This window comes from Acipenser ruthenus, chromosome 2 (assembly GCF_902713425.1).
Source record: "Acipenser ruthenus chromosome 2, fAciRut3.2 maternal haplotype, whole genome shotgun sequence".
Taxonomy (NCBI): Eukaryota; Metazoa; Chordata; class Actinopteri; order Acipenseriformes; family Acipenseridae; genus Acipenser; species Acipenser ruthenus.
In genome coordinates, this window is record NC_081190.1 from 62,971,516 (window position 1) to 62,989,454 (window position 17,939).

At 36.2% G+C, this 17,939-nt stretch overlaps 1 protein-coding gene across 2 annotated transcripts; it reads left to right on the forward strand.

Moving 5' to 3' along the window:
- Positions 1–2,580: 2,580 nt before the first annotated feature.
- On the forward strand, positions 2,581–17,559 carry aga (aspartylglucosaminidase). 2 transcript variants are annotated; one of them, XM_058998728.1, is made up of 9 exons: positions 2,581–3,067; positions 4,236–4,389; positions 5,345–5,457; positions 6,570–6,682; positions 7,000–7,105; positions 7,502–7,577; positions 8,568–8,675; positions 9,158–9,291; positions 16,853–17,097. In XM_058998728.1, exons 1-9 carry the CDS (start codon positions 2,938–2,940, stop codon positions 16,972–16,974), a joined length of 1,056 nt encoding a protein of 351 aa, XP_058854711.1. In that variant the 5' UTR covers positions 2,581–2,937; the 3' UTR covers positions 16,975–17,097. The 2 variants fall into 2 exon arrangements, with proteins under 2 accessions (XP_058854711.1, XP_058854719.1); XM_058998736.1 differs by lacking the exon at positions 16,853–17,097 and adding an exon at positions 17,104–17,559 and having other exon boundaries at positions 2,584–3,067.
- Positions 17,560–17,939: the final 380 nt, after the last annotated feature.

The window sequence follows — 17,939 nt, forward strand, 5'->3', positions numbered from 1 at the left end:
AGATTCAAGGCAACCTGTGCCAGGCGCAGCAAAGCAGCCCCAAAACATAACCGAGCCTCCTCCATGTTTCACTGTAGGTATGGTGTTCTTTTCTTTGAAAGCTTCATTTTTTCATCTGTGAACATATAGCTGATGTGACTTGCCAAAAAGCTCCAGTTTTGACTCATCTGTCCAAAGGACATTCTCCCAGAAGGATTGTGGCTTGTCAATATGCATTTTAGCAAATTCCAGTCTGGCTTTTATTATGTTTTTCTGTCAAAAGTGGAGTCCTCCTGGGTCTTCTTCCATGAAGCCCACTTTCGCTCAAAAAGCGACGGATGGTGCGATCAGAAACTGACGTACCTTCACCTTGGAGTTCAGCTTGTATCTCTTTGGCAGTTATCCTTGGTTCTTTTTCTACAATTTGCACTATCCTTCTGTTCAATCTGGGGTCAATTTTCCTCTTGTGGCCGCGCCCAGGGAGGTTGGCTACAGTTCCATGGACCTTAAACTTCTTAATAATATTTGCAACTGTTGTCACAGGAACATCAAGCTGCTTGGAGATGGTCTTGTAGCCTTTACCTTTACCATGCTTGTCTATTATTTTCTTTCTGATCTCCTCAGACAACTCTCTCCTTTGCTTTCTCTGGTCCATGTTCAGTGTGGTGCACACAATGATACCAAACAGCACAGTGACTACTTTTCTCCATTTAAATAGGCTGAATGACTGATTACAAGATTGGAGACATGTGTGATACTAATTAAAGAAACTAATTAGTTTGAAATATCACTATAATCCAATTATTTATTATTTTTTCTAAGGGGTACCAACAAATGTGTCCAGGCCATTTTTAATATTTACAATTCGGTGACCATCACCATTATAATATATTTAACCTTGCAGCAAACTTTACCTGTGTTGATGTCCCTTGCAGTTGATTCATTCTTCAGTGTTGGTTTGCAGTTTTTTGCGTTCCTTCCACAATTCGTGGATTGACTTGGCTCCCTTTTTCTTCCGATTGTTCTGTCTCGTGGGCGGTCCGTGGGTAGCGTCTAATTTAATTTATGCATGAACATCCGACAGAAAGCATGTTCCGACTGTCAGTTTTTTTTAAATGAAACTTTCATGTATCGCTCATGATTTAAGGAAAAGGTGTAAACATGGAATGTTCGGAAAAGATTTCTGAAAAAATTCTAAACACTGACACTTTGATGAATAGGGGCCTTGGCCTGCGGGCTGCCAATTGAAGAACGCTGCTCTACTGGAAAACTTGACAGCCATGTAAAACCACTTGTTGATGCACCAAAAACAATCGGTAACATGGCCGAAATGGACATATGTTCTACATGGTGGCAAAATGAAAAAAAAAAAGCCTTATGACTAAGACAGGAAGCATACAAGACCCAGTAGAAGAACTGAAAATGAACCTACAGACATTAACACCTCATCTGTTAGAAGCAAAGTGGCAGCAGAATATGTTCTGTAGCTTAACAAAGAAACCACCTGAAAATGCAGTTGTGATGGTTATGGATTTCTTGATGTGAAGCCATATGAAATACTTAATAATATAAAGGTTTGATTCATGCAGAATCCATCAAAGTTACCAAACACATTGCTTTGTCCTGAGGAAAGCTGTTTGACAGACTACATAATCACTGAAGAGCAGATTGTAAAAAAAAAAAAAAAAAGAACCCTGTAGTTTTGGGGAGTAGGGTCTACTATGACTTTACATATTAGCTCTAAACTAATGAATTAGAAATTAGATATGTGCAGGCTGATTTTTATAAAAATAATTAAAAAAAGATACATTTTTTGATCATGTTCATATTTGCCTGCTGTGGCTTGTTCAGTATTTTGTTGTTCTCTACTCCATAAGGAGGAATAAACAAATAAGAGTACAAAGTATTTATTTCTTTTTGTGTTCAATATAAGTCTGCAAAGTAATGTTGTTTTACTATATGTTTTACCTTTCCTCTGTAGGTTATAACTAGACTTGAAACAAACTGTCAAAATATTTTAGTTTATCATTTTTATGGATTAATATCCAATACACAGTAACAAATATTGCGTATAGGTATAATACATATGTAATTAACAAAACATCTAATTGACGTTGGCTCCATCACTTTTCAAACATGTATTGTAATGTAGCCGATACATTTCTTATTTTCCTGCACATGATCAACGTTAAACCTAAATAATACGTTTAACCCATATTTATTATAAAACTATTAGAAACTAAAAAACAACAATATTTCTATTTCAAATTTAGGATTTTGTCTTTCCCGTTTTTATACGTTTTTATAAAATTATCATGGTGATCAACCAGCTCTGATGATGAAAAATGTAGAAGGAAACTATCTTTTAACTGTTAAATACAGAAAACAGACACTATAGATTACAACGCCAGTTTTATTTTCGTCGTTTCCCACTTTTTGTTCCCCACCACCATGGAATGACTACTACAAAATTCTTGACAAGGTGGGATCATAACTGAGAAAATACGATAATAAGCAACTACCGTATCTTTGCAGTCATGATTGTCCCAGTGCAGTGCCCGTACAGGCACGTGACAGAGCCGACAAAAAAAAAAAAAAAAAAAAAAAAAAAAAAAAGAAAAAAAGGAAATCACGAGAAATAGAACAGGTTGTAAAGTAAGGAAGAAAGGGCAGAGCTCAGTCGCCACTGTGTTAATTTATGTACAGCTTTTTTTTTTTTTGAAACTCTCCGTGTCAGTACTACAAGCAGGTATTTACTGCATTCAGATAAGTGAAGGACAATCGCTAGATCTGCAGATCTGTCAGTGTCACTGCAGAACAAGACAAACCGATCATCTTCAACTCGCACCTTCATATGGTTTCTCTGAGTCTTGCATCAACCGAGTAGGGTTATATCGTTCGCTCGAGAAAACTAACAAAAACTAAAAATCGCCGGGAAATAAAATAATAACTTGCACAATGTCTATACTGAATATGACACTAGTGGTTAATCTGTATGTGTTCTGTCTCCTGGCGTCTTTCAGCCAAGCTGCAACAGTACTGCCTCTGGTCATTAACACTTGGCCCTTTCAGAAAGCTACTGAAAAAGGTAAAAATATACACATGTTAGTTGCTTTTCGTATAAATATGATTTATAATTACTGATATGTGATATGATTTCTTACCGGTGTAGTGTTATAAAGTTGTACCAAAACTTGACCCGTGTAATGAATGTTATAAAGTGGTATGCTGTGATATTTTGGTACAGGTGCAATCAATTGCGATGTGATGTGCTTTCCTGTTGTCAAACAGTGGTACATTTATCATTAATTAAATATATTTTGTTGCAAACTTAAACTGGAAACAGACAATCAAGTTCTCTAAAAAGAAAAACAAAATCACGAGGAACAAGACGAAATGAGAAGTCTACCGCAAAGTTTCAGGAGTAAAAGAAATGTACAAGACCCAGTGTATTGCATTGATAAATATACGATAATACTATTTTCTTAATGGTGGAAAAATATGTAAAAGACCAAAAACAGCACAACGTACCAGCTGCTTCCTTAGCAGAAGTTCTTTAGGCATGCGCGAGCAAGCACAGTGCACTGCGTACCACTTTACCCTCATACCTGAAAATAACACTACACCAGTAATGATAAACTATATTTGTTCTGACATTACTACATCCTCAGATTTTATTACCAGGCATCACATCCCCTGCCTATCTTATTTGCCTAATTTTACCTTTAATCCTGTATTGACAAAAGTTGCTTTCAGACTACACACTGGTGTTACTGTAATATGCCCCAAATGTGTCTGACTCCTGCACAGCTAGAGAAAGACATTTACTATCAGCAACCAACTCATGGGGCATGTTAGAGTAGACTATAGTAAAATAAAGGGGTAAAAGAATCTTAAGTGTAGCCAAGTATTTTGTTTTTGTGTTGATATTGTAAGCTGTTTAAATCAGTCCAGTCATGGAAATAAGGCTCCTGTGGCATAGCAGTTTACCCTTTCCAGGTTTTATTACGAGCTTGATTAGCCACAGTGGATAGTTAACAACCTCAGGTGTGTCTTATTAAACTAGTAAAAACATGAATGCTATGCAATGGGAGTCTTATTGCCATCCCTGCAGTTTTCTTTAGTGGGCATGTGATATTGTAAAAACAGATAATGAAAGAGACGCAAATAGTATTTGTTCTGCCCCATACAAATGTTTTGTTCTTGTTGCTGCTTTTTAGTTATTGCATTTGTTTGTTTTTTGTTTTTTTTCTAAGCATGGGACACCCTACAGTCAGGGGCGTCAGTGCTAGATGCTGTAGAAAAGGGATGTGCACTTTGTGAGACAGAGCAATGTGACGGCAGTGTGGGATATGGAGGGAGCCCTGATGAGAGAGGAGAAACCACTTTGGATGCTATGGTCATGAATGGGTGAGTACTGCATTACATTTTCCTATAGTATAAATTGCAGTTTGAAGTTTTTCACAATCTCAGGAGTTGTTGCTGTGGGTGATGATGACACAATGGTTCAACTAAGTGCTTTTAAAGAAATTGTAACTTGTTTTAAACCTAATTTTCCTACCTTTAATTACAGTAATCACTTTTAGAACCACTGGTGTAGGCTAAGGAAGTGTTTTACTTTTACTTACAATGTCAACATCATCAAACATTTGCTATGAGTCTAGAGAAAGAACTATCAACTGTTTTCATGAAACAGATTTCTTTAAAAATAGGGACCAACTTAGGAATACTTTGAAAAAGCCTGTCATAACCTCTCTCTCTTTCACAGATTACTTAAAATGTAATAGGTACTAAGTTTGTACCTAATTTTGTATGTTGGTTCTACTCTTTGTGTGAGAAGGTTGGAAATGTTGGAGGATTGGCCTGGTATAGTATTTCTTGACCTGGATGTCAAAAGGTTCCCACTATCATTGTATGTCACCTGCGTGACAATGACCTCCATAACCTACTTAGTTTATGAGATACAGAATATGAAGTACAGACATGTTTGAAAAGCATAGTCTTAGTATACAGCAGCACGCTATAGTGCTGCAAATCATAAAATAAAGATAATAGTAAATAGTTCACTGTCATTGCATATAGAAGAACATCTCCTAGACTGCCTTGAACTTCAGCAAATAACATATATTACCACTTTTCTAGACTTGACCACATAGAATGTCAAGGTATTACAATTTAGGATTCTCTCTTGATTAATAAATTAAAGTGGGTTGTCAGAACTTGTCTTTTTACAGACCAAGAGCACAGCTTGAAACTGTTATTTTTCTGATGATTTCCAAATGAAGTCATATCAGTAAGTTAAATCTCAGATGTTGGCAGGTTCTTTTAATATGTAAACTTTAAATTTTTTGTGCATTTGATGTAGTGATACTATGCAAGTTGGAGCTGTAGCAGACCTTAGACGAATCAAGAATGCCATTGGTGTGGCACGGGCTGTAATGGAGCATACCAGGCATACATTTTTAGTAGGAGAATCAGGTAATTTTTCTTTTTATAGTTGCCAGGACTTCTTGAAACCTTGAATTTCCTGATTAAGACCATAGAAGAATGGTCACATCTTGAATAATTTAAACAGAAACATCTGTATATACTGATGCACAAAAGAAACGCAACACTGAGGTTTAATGGATTTAATCAAATATTGTAAACATAGATATCAAACAAAATCATAGAAAATCTGAACAAAAATACAGATCAAAGAATCATGATAAGTTTTCAGTATGAAAGGTGACACACCGTCAAAATGAAAACATTACAAAGTTAGTAGTGTGTATGACCTCCCTGAGCATTAACACAATCCTGGCAGCGCTGACGCATAGACCTGATCAGCCTCTGGATAGACTGCTGTGGGATGTTCCGCCACTCTTCCTGTGCTGCTGCAGCCAGCTGGCGAAGGTTGGCTGGTCGCGGTTGTCTCCCGTGGCTGGCACTGGTGATTTGGTCCCACAGATGTTCTATTAGACTCGGGTCAGGAGAAAAAGCTGGCCACGACAAGACCTCGACATTGTTTTCTTGAAGTTGTGCAATTGTAATCGCTGTTCTTGCGTTAATTTTTGAATGGCTGTTTATGCAGATTCTTAATCAACTCATTTCAGCATTTTTAACTCAACTCAAATACCAAACACTGAGCACCTGGCGTTTTTTACGAAATCACATGAAATCACTTCAGCTTAGTATTTGGTTATCCCAAGGAACAATACTACTCAAACAATCAACAAACCTATCTGCTCACTATTTAAAATGTAAATAACATTATGTATTTGCCTAATGAGCTATTGATGTAAAACTTAGACTGGTGTGTGTGTGTGTGTGTGTGTATATATATATATATATATATATATATATATATATATATATATATATATATATATATAATCTCAGTATATATATATATATATATATATATATATCAGTGTATGTGTGTATATATATGTGTATATATATATACACACACACACACACACTGATATATATATATATATATATATATATATATATATATATATATATATATATATATATATATGTCAGTGTATATAATTACTGCATTTGTGCATTTGATTTACAACATTTTTATTTTTTTTCCAAAGCATCAATTTTTGCTGAAAATATGGGTTTTTTAGCTGAAGATTTGACTACACACAGCTCTCTTGCTATGCATACAAAGTGGCTAAATGAAAGTTGCCAGCCAAATTTCTGGGAGGTAAGTGTTTTTTTTTTTTATTTTATTTTTTGTAACCTTTTTGCTACATAATAATGTATACATAATATTTTTTGTCCTATATCTCATTAAAAAAGTTGGAAACACAACACATTATTGATAGCCAAAAAGGACCATATGTGTCACTAATATTAGTGATAGTACAGATAACACATTTAAGGTTTTCCTAAATAACTTTCTAAAGAATAATTTGAAACAAAAATCTAATCATGGTAAATCAGTAGGCAACGCAATGTGAACTGCGAGTTATCATCTATGATATACTAACCGTGTACATTTTTTCCCAAAATAATTGACAGGGTGTTTCACCTGACCCTTCAAAATCATGTGGTCCATACAAACCTACGAGCGTGCAACAAAGATGGCGAAAGCAAATTATTAATATTCATAATCATGACACTATTGGTACAGTACATGTTTTGCTTTTTTTTTTTAAATCATCTAAAATCCTTTCCTTATTTCTGCCTTTCTATGAAGAGTATATTTTAAACCTTCATTTATTAACACTTTCTGTGTAAGCCTCTGATTAATTACATTTTAAGTACCTACACTAAGAAAGCTGTCACCACTTTAACCTTGTGTAGCAGTATGTCATGCATAGACTAATTAAAGTTTATGGAAGAAGCAGAATAACTGTGGGACATTTCAATAGTCTTACAAAAAAGCTTTGCTATGGAACTGACAATGAATGATAGACAGCAGAGCAATATGTTATAAACTGGTCTGCAAGCGTGTGAGAATTTATAAAGTTATGGCCAAATCTTTTTATTATTATTATTTATTATTATTATTATTATCTAGGAATGATTGTGATCAATAAGACGGGGCATGTCGCTGCTGGAACGTCAACCAATGGAGCAAAACATAAGATTCCTGGGTGTGTACAAAACAACCATGTTGATGAATTCTGAATTCTAATAGCTTTTTCAATGTTTTTCTTTCAAGAAAGTCTATCATTGATGGTACTAGTGTAAAATGTTATTGTAATTTTAAAGAAACAATTTTTTATATAAATTACTAGATGCAGTTCTGATGTTCATAAGTGTATGTGAGTGTGATGATTTCAATGTATTGTTTGTGTCGAATCAGTGGATCATTAACACTGCCTAAGTCAGGGTACATTTAAGGCGGATCTGCCATTCCTGCACAATTCTGCAATAATAACCTAAAATAGTGGGCTTATTTCTAGCTTGCTTTTATTGTGAATCCGAGAAACAGAAAGACCTGTAGTGATCTAATCCTGTACGGTGTTTCTATTAAACAGGTGGGTTGTAACATAAGATTGATATCCAACTCATTGTTTTTTTTACATCTGTCCACTCAGTCAGGCACATTGTAATGTCGCTACAAAAAGACAAATTAAAATGATCACATTATGTGACAAAGCCATCTGAAGCTTGTAGCACAATTACAGGTGTCATGAGTTGGATAAAAACAGATACAAGTAAAAACAAGTTTGTTGTACTCACTCCTGTCCAGAATCGTGTTCTAATCAGGTATTTTATTATTAATGTGAACTGTACAGAGTCCTGTTTCAACTTGGGCTTTAATCATAACACAAACTGAAAAATGAACCAATAATAATGGCTAAACACAGTATAGGTTTTACATACCAGTGGTCTTCTGAGATTTAAAAAAAATATATATTTTATGAAAAGTGTCTCTCAAAGTGTAGTTCAAAAGCCTCTAGTTATGAGGTGATAGGCATAAAAGGCTAACACACAAAATGTTTGTTGATACTATTGGAAGTATTGAAGCATTTACATTTTTTGTATTCTCCGTCACTGGCCTTCAGACTTGAAAATTTCCCATGTGTGTGATTGATTAATGTATTTCTGTGTGTGCTTTTTTTTTTCTTGTATGATAGCCGTGTAGGGGATTCACCAATCGCTGGAGCAGGGGCCTATGCTGACAGCACAGTTGGAGGTGCAGCTGCTACTGGGGATGGGGATGTTATGATGCGATTCCTTCCAAGGTTTTCAGGCTTGTAAAATAGATTTGATAAGACAATTTTAAGTAGATTTTTTAACTTGAGTGACATGACATGGTAAAGCCTGCTCAAACAGCAGAACGGGTATACTTGTTAGCTGGTGGTTTACTGAAGTATTTCCTCACAATGAGCAGGGCATTCTCATAATGCTACCTACTTGCATTGAATATTCAGTTTATTCGGTTCCAGTGAAAACCTCAATGATTTCACTAAGCCTCTAACTGAAAAGAAAACCTCACCACTATTTGAGATGTTTTTAACATGTCTAAGGCAAGCGTGAACTCCGTAAAAAAAGAAATACGTTGTAGAATCAAACTCAACATAGTCACCTGAAGATCATGAAAATATATTTTGTATTGTCACATCACTACTGTCTACCTATTTCTATCAAAATAATTGCAATTTGGCTATCCAGGGACTGAGTTGATGTGGAATTCGCTACATTATTTTTTTTTTTGTGTGTTTAGTTACCAAGCTGTGGAGTACATGAGCAGTGGAATAGACCCGACCACAGCATGCAGGAAGGTTATCGACAGAATTAAGAAGTATTATCCTGGTTTCTTTGGTGCAGTAATCTGTGCAAATACAACTGGAGGTTATGGTAAGTTGTGAAGAAGTCAATAGAGAGTTTCCCTTAAAAACACTATGTAACTTAAAGCAGAAAATGATTTTTTTTTAAATGCTGTTCATAGCAGGTGTTTTGTTTTCTGGTAAAATCTGATGAATTGGGGTGGTATTGGTATGGTGTCTTATGGAGGGAGCACTGCATATTTACTGTGCCTGTCTTAAGTGTCAAATGTATTTTAACATGGACTGTGACAAGTTGCTCGTGTCACGTGTGTGGGTAGCCGTTACTTAGGCAATACAGAGAGACATCGGGGGTGGAGGTGAAATGCCCGCACAAGCGAGCAGGATTTATTAACACACACAGAAAGTAAATAAACAAAGGGGTCATGTGACGTTACCAGCGATGGTAACGCACAGAGGACACTTACAAGCTGTACAAAAGGCAAAATAAAACACAGTACAAAAACTACAAATAAAAGGTGCCACACAGGGCGAGCGCTACCCTTATAAACAAGGCATCCCGTTCCAGGAACCGGCTACACTACGTAACCCTCGCTATACATGACTTGGGATCACTATCCCCTGAACTAACCTACTTATGAGCCGGTATTCATACGTCGACTCCTGCTTCTTCATACGGCCTTGGCTGGGCATTGCCTTCACAAGTACCGTGTTGCAGTTTCAGGGTTGCATAGCTGTCGTTCCTGCAGAGCGGACGCTCTCCTCCTGAGTGTACACAGCTCCCCTCTGTAGCATGGCTTTGCAGTCGCCCAGAGCGATCTCCACCGGATGTTTTTATGCTGACAGACATGCAGTCAAGACCCGCCCACCTGCTGATTGAGGACCAGCACAGCCAATCACTGGCTGCCCTTCCTCTCAACCAAACCTAGCAGGCAGCATGTCTCAACTGAGCACCCGTCTGTAAACAATCATTTAATAACACACAACAACTCCAAAAAGCACACAAAACAAACCCATTTCCCCATACAAGTTACACCAACACTAATTTCCCATTGTGCAGGGCAATTAAAAATTGAACATGACTATTGGGTAAAATGATTTTACAAGAATGGCGAGGGAGTAAGTACAAACATTTATTATAATAATGTAGTACAATATTTAAATTTAATATTCTGTTTTTTGGTTCGTTGTCCTGTTTTTCACAAACACCTGTTACCATACAGGGATGTCAGTAAAATTAGATTTTATAAAAATGAGCACAGCATTAACATTGTTAATGTGGTTAAGGTACATAAGGCTTCTGTTTATTTTGCAAGTAGCGTACAATTACATTGTAGATAAATGCTGTTTCATTGTGCTTTAATCAAGTCATAAACGGCTGGTTTGTGGTTTTATGTAAGGACTGGGAATCACTGACCCGCATAAGTGTAATCCTGTTTAACTATAGCTAAATAAACAGCCATACAAGTAAGCGTGTTAAAGTGGGACTTAATACTACTACGACTACTAACGTAATATCAGAACTACCAATATATGCTTACTGATATTAACTTTTTTATGAAGCACTCACTACAAACGAATGGGTCCAGTCTTTTTCATTTTTTTATTCTCTTTTAATCGCTGAAATCCATTTTACCCTCCTGTCTGAATCAGCAGGAATCCTGTAGAAGGAAACTTTATATTTCTGTCCAGAACAAAAGAATAGGGCATTACTGTAATGTTACCACGCTAGGCGTTTTGGTCATCTTCCACAGTAATGCTGACTGTGAAAGAGTGTTCAACTTGGTGACCAAAAACAAAACCCAACACAGAGCCAGCCTGAGCACAGACATGCTAACTTCACTGGTAACGCACAAAGTTATGATGTCAGTGCAGCAGCAAGTGTGTCGCACACAAACCTTTAGTGACACTTTGCTCAGGAAAGCCAAGTCAGCCTCCTATGAAGCTAAACATTCAATATCTGAAAGTGCAGTTTGATTCCTTTCTGTTCCAAACACTCACTTTGTGGATAGCTATTACATTTGGTGCTGACTCAGTGACTATTTACAAGTTTTTTTTTCCTTTTTTGAAAGTGCTTTGTTTGTCTGTTTTAGAAGCTTTTACATTTCAATTTGTTATGTTTTGACAGTAAATAAAATACAAACATACTACAAAAATGGCTATTTTCTGTACTTGAAATAATTTTCAGTTGGTATAAATTAAAAATGTTTCATCTATACTAAGGTAAACAAAATTAAATTTAAACTGAAACAATCATAGCTAATCTCATTATTTTTTTTTACTGAAAAATTCATACTCAAATTTAGCTGTTTTATGCCCTAAAACAATTCTGGGGGGAAGCCCCCCGGACCCCCCGAGATGTCTGCGTGAAAGAGTGCTACTCAAAAAAAAAATGTCAAGGTTGGTTGGTCTGGGAAAATAAGGAAAGGGAAGTTTTTATTGTAAGACCAAGTATCTGTACAGTAGTTCAAAGTAACATTACAGTTAAAATGTAAGGCTGTTGTTAGTATTAAAGTATGTACAGTATTTCTTGAAAGTATTTACTCACCCCAAAATACATTTTACTCAGACAGTGTCTAAATTGGAGAGTAAATTACTCAATGACCCAAAATCTTATCTGGAGCACTGCATACACTATTTTAAGAAGGATTATCCATAGAGCCCCATGTTTTTTGCAAATACGAAATAGCATGAAATAAAACGAAATGCAACATATAAAACGACATAAAACAAAATGCAAATATAAAACTAAATAAAATGAAAAATCATTATAAAGCAAACATAGGATGACATTTTTAAATTGGGATTTTTATACAATTATGCAATCGTAGTTGTCAAGGCTCAGCCGTTACCATAGACACATCTGAAGGAAAACGGAAACTCTGACTAGCACTTGAGCAGATGTATAATTTGGAGCGAGTCTTTTGGGAATTAAAATTGTGATGGAAGTGAAGAGATGTTTGTTTCTAAAATGCCTAAACTGCGCATAACAATTAAACAACGCTGCAAAGAATTTCTCCTGCCTTCTCTTGGCCAATTATTTAATCCACTGGAGAAAGCCACTCGAGAATCAGTGGATAGAAATATGTTGAAGGAATGTAGTGTGAACATGGCACTTCTGAGGGAAGTGGAAATAAATGATTTTTTGTTGTGGTACTGACATGTGTTTGGGCTCAGGTGCCAGAATGCCAGCTTATCCAGTACCGTGATTTCTTGTCTCATGTACCCTGTATTTTCCGTTGACTGAACTTTTTTTATTTTTTTCAAAGTATTCACTGATTGCAAGTGACAGACAACAAACCATGAAAAAAGAAAACGTAGAGTTCTGTTGTATACTTGCGTTTAATTCTTAATTTGAATATTTGTGCAAGATTGAAGATCCTTATGAACACATTCGTAAAATATATATTTTTTTCAGTAACATGCTTTTTGAGTTAATGCTGAATTGTACAACATTTTGAAATAAGCCATTTTTTGTGTGTTTGTTGATTTAATATCCTTCATGCTGATTTGATTTCTGTTGTGCAGTAATGTATTTTTTGTATTTTTATTTTATCTTATTGTATTTTTATAGAGGGCATGGGCAGTATTTACTGTACATAGGCAGTTAATTAAAAATAGTTGAGTATGTTACCGTTACTGTCGCTAGTGAGAAATTATGGTAACTAAATTATTTTCTGTGCTAGGTCTGTTTCTCAAAACAATTAAAAAAAAAAAAAGATATAAATATATATAGTTAAAACATGATGTATACTTTGTTTTTATTTAACTATTTGACTTATTTTATTAATGTGTATCTGTAATGAAACAATAAAAAAAAAAAACATTTTTAGCGGATAAAACTAAATAAATCTAAATTTGTGAAAAATAAAATAAAAAATTATAAAAAATAAAAAGGATTTCACAAGGCTTTAATTATCCACTACAGCTGTGCTGAGGGCTGCAGTGACAAAAAACTGGATGCAGTATCTCTATTCCAGTTCGCTAAAAGCAAAGAGATGTGTTTTCAATCACTTAACAGTTTGTGCAAGTATATTGTTACTGCAGTAAATTTAATACACATATTCATTCAGCGCATTTCACATAGATTATGCAGAGATTATTCAATATACAGTTAAGCTCTCTTAATATCACAAATGGTGACAATAATTTGAGTTGACTTTATCACGAGTTCACGAATAACCTGGAAAAATAAACCGTGGTTAAACTGTGCACTTTTAGCATTTTTTATAAAGTTACAGTATGGTGTCATTTATTTTTACCATCTACTTTTGTACATGTACAACAAACTAAACATACAGTATTCAAGTAGTTTTATGACCCAGTGTGGCTGGTCGGGTGGTGAAGGTGCGGAAACAATACACAGTGCAAAGTTGAGATCGTGAATAACAGTGAATTTTATTTACAAGACAAGGTGAGAGTACAGTGAATGCTGGTGCCGGTGCTCAGGAAACAAAAAAACAATAACAAAAGAAAAAGTCTCCACATGAAGAGTCCTCTGTGACGGCGGTCCTATTTCACTCCGTCTTTCTTTGTTCTGTCCGTCCACGCGTTGTTATTCTGCAATATACTGTATAACGGGAAATTTTGGCAGGGAATTTATTTTGGCTTTATTGGCGGTTTTGACTGGATCACCAATAATTCTTCCACCAATCAGAGTGTGGCATACAGTGAGTGATCCCAGCCTTTGACAGACTGGTATGCAGCACAGGTTAAAGAAGCACTGGGCAAGGGAAAGAATGTGTCAGATGTCAAAGTGAATATGAGAATATGAGAATGGCAGTGTGGTGAAGCCAATTTGTTTTTAATTAAAAGCAGACCGGACATTTACATCAATGGATTTCAAAAATCTAGAATTTATGATGTGATCAGGAACTCCGAGGCAGTGTAAACTGTGCCTGCTACTGTGGTACCTGTACGACTGTTCTTTTTCATGTTAAACAGTTTTGTGGTGTTCTTTTTTTACAATGGGTTAATTAAGTACTGTAGCAGCCAAACTAGTTTATTCCAGACTTGTTGGACAGTCTGTAACAAAAGCAAATTTGCTTTGGATTGTTATTCTCGATTTTATTGTAGATACTACTATTAAGACACACACCGTGCAGGTATCGCAACGTCCCTAAACAATATGTTAAAATAAATTAGTTCTGTACCGTATAAAAATGAGTTGATTTTGCCAGTGCTTGCTAGTCCACGTTGCTGCAGTGACATTGTAGATGCTATAATGAGTTACTGTAAATGAGATACTGTTTTAGAAGACAGATTTCATTAAGTAAACATGTATTTGAATGTTTTTTAATGTTTAGAAATACAAAACGGTCGCATTTTTCTGAAAGTGCCTAGTGAAAACACCAATTCAAAAGCCATCAAAATCTAGCAAGGTAGCAAATCCACATAATTTAATACCAGCCAAAATGTCCTGTTATACGGTATAATTCCTTAGCACATGTTCCCCAGCCTTTCTCTCACCTTTGTAAGATTTAAGAGGTTTGTTTATTTCTCAAAAATAATAATTCCAGTCCTCTTGATGTGATTTTCAATAAAAACAGTTTCATTCCGGAAACAAAAAGAAAATCCAGTGATACACAGTACAGAACGTAACCACATACGAACTGCACAGACAAATCGTCAAACAAAACAATACTGTAGGTTTGACCCTACAGGACCCTTCAGCATTGTCAGGTGAGCTTGATGAAAGAGAGTCCAGAGTACAGAAATACATAGGTTTAAATAAAAGGCAAAACCAGCCCCACTTCTTGGAGTTGCCCAGCCGAAGTCTTTGAAGATCAAGCCGGCCCAGGCTTGAGACTTGTACCTGTGATCATAGTATTTTAATTAGCTAAGCAATTCAAACATAATCAAGGGTCATCAGTCCAAGGTAACAACTGCTCTATATGCCATAAAAAAAAATGTGATTACATCACGGTCCTGCAGATCCTAGTAAAGTAAACTCTGCTGGCTCAGCGTCTTCTAATGTCGTGATCAGTAATGATAATATCGAAAGCCCTTTGGCACTCTGGTGTCCAGCGCACTTTATTTGCCACAGTCTTTTTAGTGAGATCGGTAAGGGGAGTGGCTATGGTGGAGAAATCTTTAACGAAGCGATGGTAATACCCAGCCAGTCCCAGTACCGACCACACTTGGGCTTTGGTTAACGCTTGAGTCAGACCCCTCCCCTTGTCTCATTCTCGTGCCTTCAAGTTTTTCCACCCTGCACTCTCTTTTTGTGGAATCTGCGGCCAAACAGATCAGACTTCAAAAGAAAGATTGTTCCAATTGACGCTCCCGTTTCTGTGTTGTGGTTACGGTTGGAAACTAGCACATCTCCCTTACCCATAAGTTGCCGGAAAAATGTCCAGTCACAACCCAGCACTTCAGGATATGGCAGCTTTTGTGATACAGCCACAATTACATTTGAGATCACTTGCAGTGATTCTAACTTGCCTATGGTTTAGAATCCTCTTAAATACAGGAGATAACCACAGTATGTATCGGCTTCCAAACCACACCCCCCCCAGTAGCGCATTTCAAATCAGAGTCTGCCCGCACTCAGAGTCCACTAACGTGTGATTGCTCTTTTTGAAAATCTGTATTGGGATGAGATAAGGACCCTCCCGACACCCACCCTTACAGTCCTGGGCCATCGGGCGGCTTTGGCCGCTCGCTCAAACGTGACCAAGAATGCTTCTGTGTCATCGTCATCAGCTTGGGCTGCCTGGCAAACATTCTTGCTGCCGTCGTTTCCGTAGCTGCCGGACTGGTCATCAGATCCACCATCTGGGTGAAGAACCGTTCATCTGCTGCTGGCGCTGAGCCTTCCTCTCCTCTCGCTGCTGCTCATGTTCGGCCAGAATGCGCATTACCGTCTCCGCCTCCATGTCCTTTTATGGGTTGCCAATTCCGTTTCTGACACCATGTGGCTGGTCGGATGGTGAAGTTGTTCAGGTGCGGAAACAATACACAGTCCAAAGTTGAGATCTTGAGTGACAGTGAATTTTATTTACAAGACAAGGTGAGTTATTTGTAATCCAATGAGAAATATAGTGAATGCTGGTGCCGGTTCTCGGGGAAACGAAAAACAATAAGAAAAGTAAAAGTGTCCACATGTGTTACGTCACTGACCTGCAGATCCTGGTAAAGGAAACTGCTGGCTCAGCATCTCCAAATGTCAGTATGTCGAATTGCAGACTGGACCCCAGTCTGCCCACCACACCCAGATATTAGAATAAAAATATCAAAGCAATCAATATTTTGTTAAAAAAACATTTCAGCAGTCGGTATAGCACAGGAGTCAATAGTGGCAAGTAATATGTCAACACTAAAGGGTGTTCTGTAACACTTTAATACAGTAATGGTATTGGTCATTGCATTTAATAAATTGGTAAGTGGGATATTATAGATCAGTTACTATAATTGTTCTCTATATCTGTCTTTACCTGGTTTACCCCACTTAATACTTTGGCCACATATTCAATTTTTTTAAATTTTGCATACATTGTTATACATGTGTCTTTTTAACATAGACAGTATCAGAGACATCCAACACACACACACTATATATATATATATATATATATATATATATATATATATATATATATATATATATATATATATATATAAATGTATGTTAGCCAGAAGTCATGAATCAGTATTGGAACAACGGAACCCAGAACCATTCATAATGATTGCAGACAGCACAAAACGTATTGGGATAATGAACAATATAGGCTCGCTTTTTGTTCTTAAACTATAAACCTTAATCTGGCGATTGAACATTTATTCAAGTGAGTTAAAAATATTTGTTTTAAACTGAACGATAACATTTTGATGATATTCCCTTTTTGGTAACCTGTTTCTTCCCTTATCCATTTCCCTGTTGCAGGTGCTGCCTGTAACAGAGTTTCAGGATTTGACCAGTTTCACTTCATGGTTTACAACTCAGCAGTTAATCGGCCACTTCAGTTGGCGGTGGATTGTATTTAACATTTATTTCATAGTAAAAAAAAAACAGATCATTCCTGCACTTTTTAAATGTATTATGAGTCTGATCCAAACTCCAGCCAACTAGCCAACTTTGCTTGTTCGGCACTGAAACTTGAGATGATTATTCAACAGATAAATTGTCTGTTGCATCCCACTAATAAACCTTTTCAGGTAATAGTATCTGATGAGTATGTTTAAACTTAAAATATACCTTTTAAGGGCTAATAGTTTATTGAATTAATGATGTGGCCATAAGGCATTTCTAGAGATTGTTTTAAGAGTAAGGTGTTGCCACTGAAAATCTTTCTGTTTTGCCAAATAATGTAAATGTGGATTCTATAATAAAGTAAAAAAAAAAAAATCTGTATATTGGTGCTTTTTTTTTTTTTTTTTTTTTTTTTTTTACATAGAACATTGCATATACAGTACATCAGTTGTTCTCAATCTGTGGTCCGCCGGCTCCCATCAGGTGGTCCGTGGAAAGGTTACATAATGACAGAAAGGAAAAGGCAGCATAGTTTATAGATCCCATTGCAAACCCAAAATTTGAGACCTTAAAAACTCAGCTACAGAAGCAGGAAGAAAATGCATACATGGAGAATATCTCCAAGTTAAAACAGATACAATAAAAACATTTTTAAAAAAGTTAAAAAAAAAATGTTTTATTATATATATTTTCACTTTGGAGACAAAATAGTCCCTCAAACACGGTTATATTTGGGTTGTTAAACTGGA

Excerpts from the sequence above, each read along its gene's own strand:
- aga (XM_058998728.1), top strand. The coding sequence starts at position 2,938 with ATGTCTATACTGAATATGACACTAGTGGTTAATCTGTATGTGTTCTGT. Across the intron at positions 6,683-6,999 it reads GCCAGCCAAATTTCTGGGAG|GGTGTTTCACCTGACCCTTC; the intron begins GTAAGTGTTTTT and ends AATAATTGACAG. Across the intron at positions 8,676-9,157 it reads ATGATGCGATTCCTTCCAAG|TTACCAAGCTGTGGAGTACA; the intron begins GTTTTCAGGCTT and ends TTGTGTGTTTAG.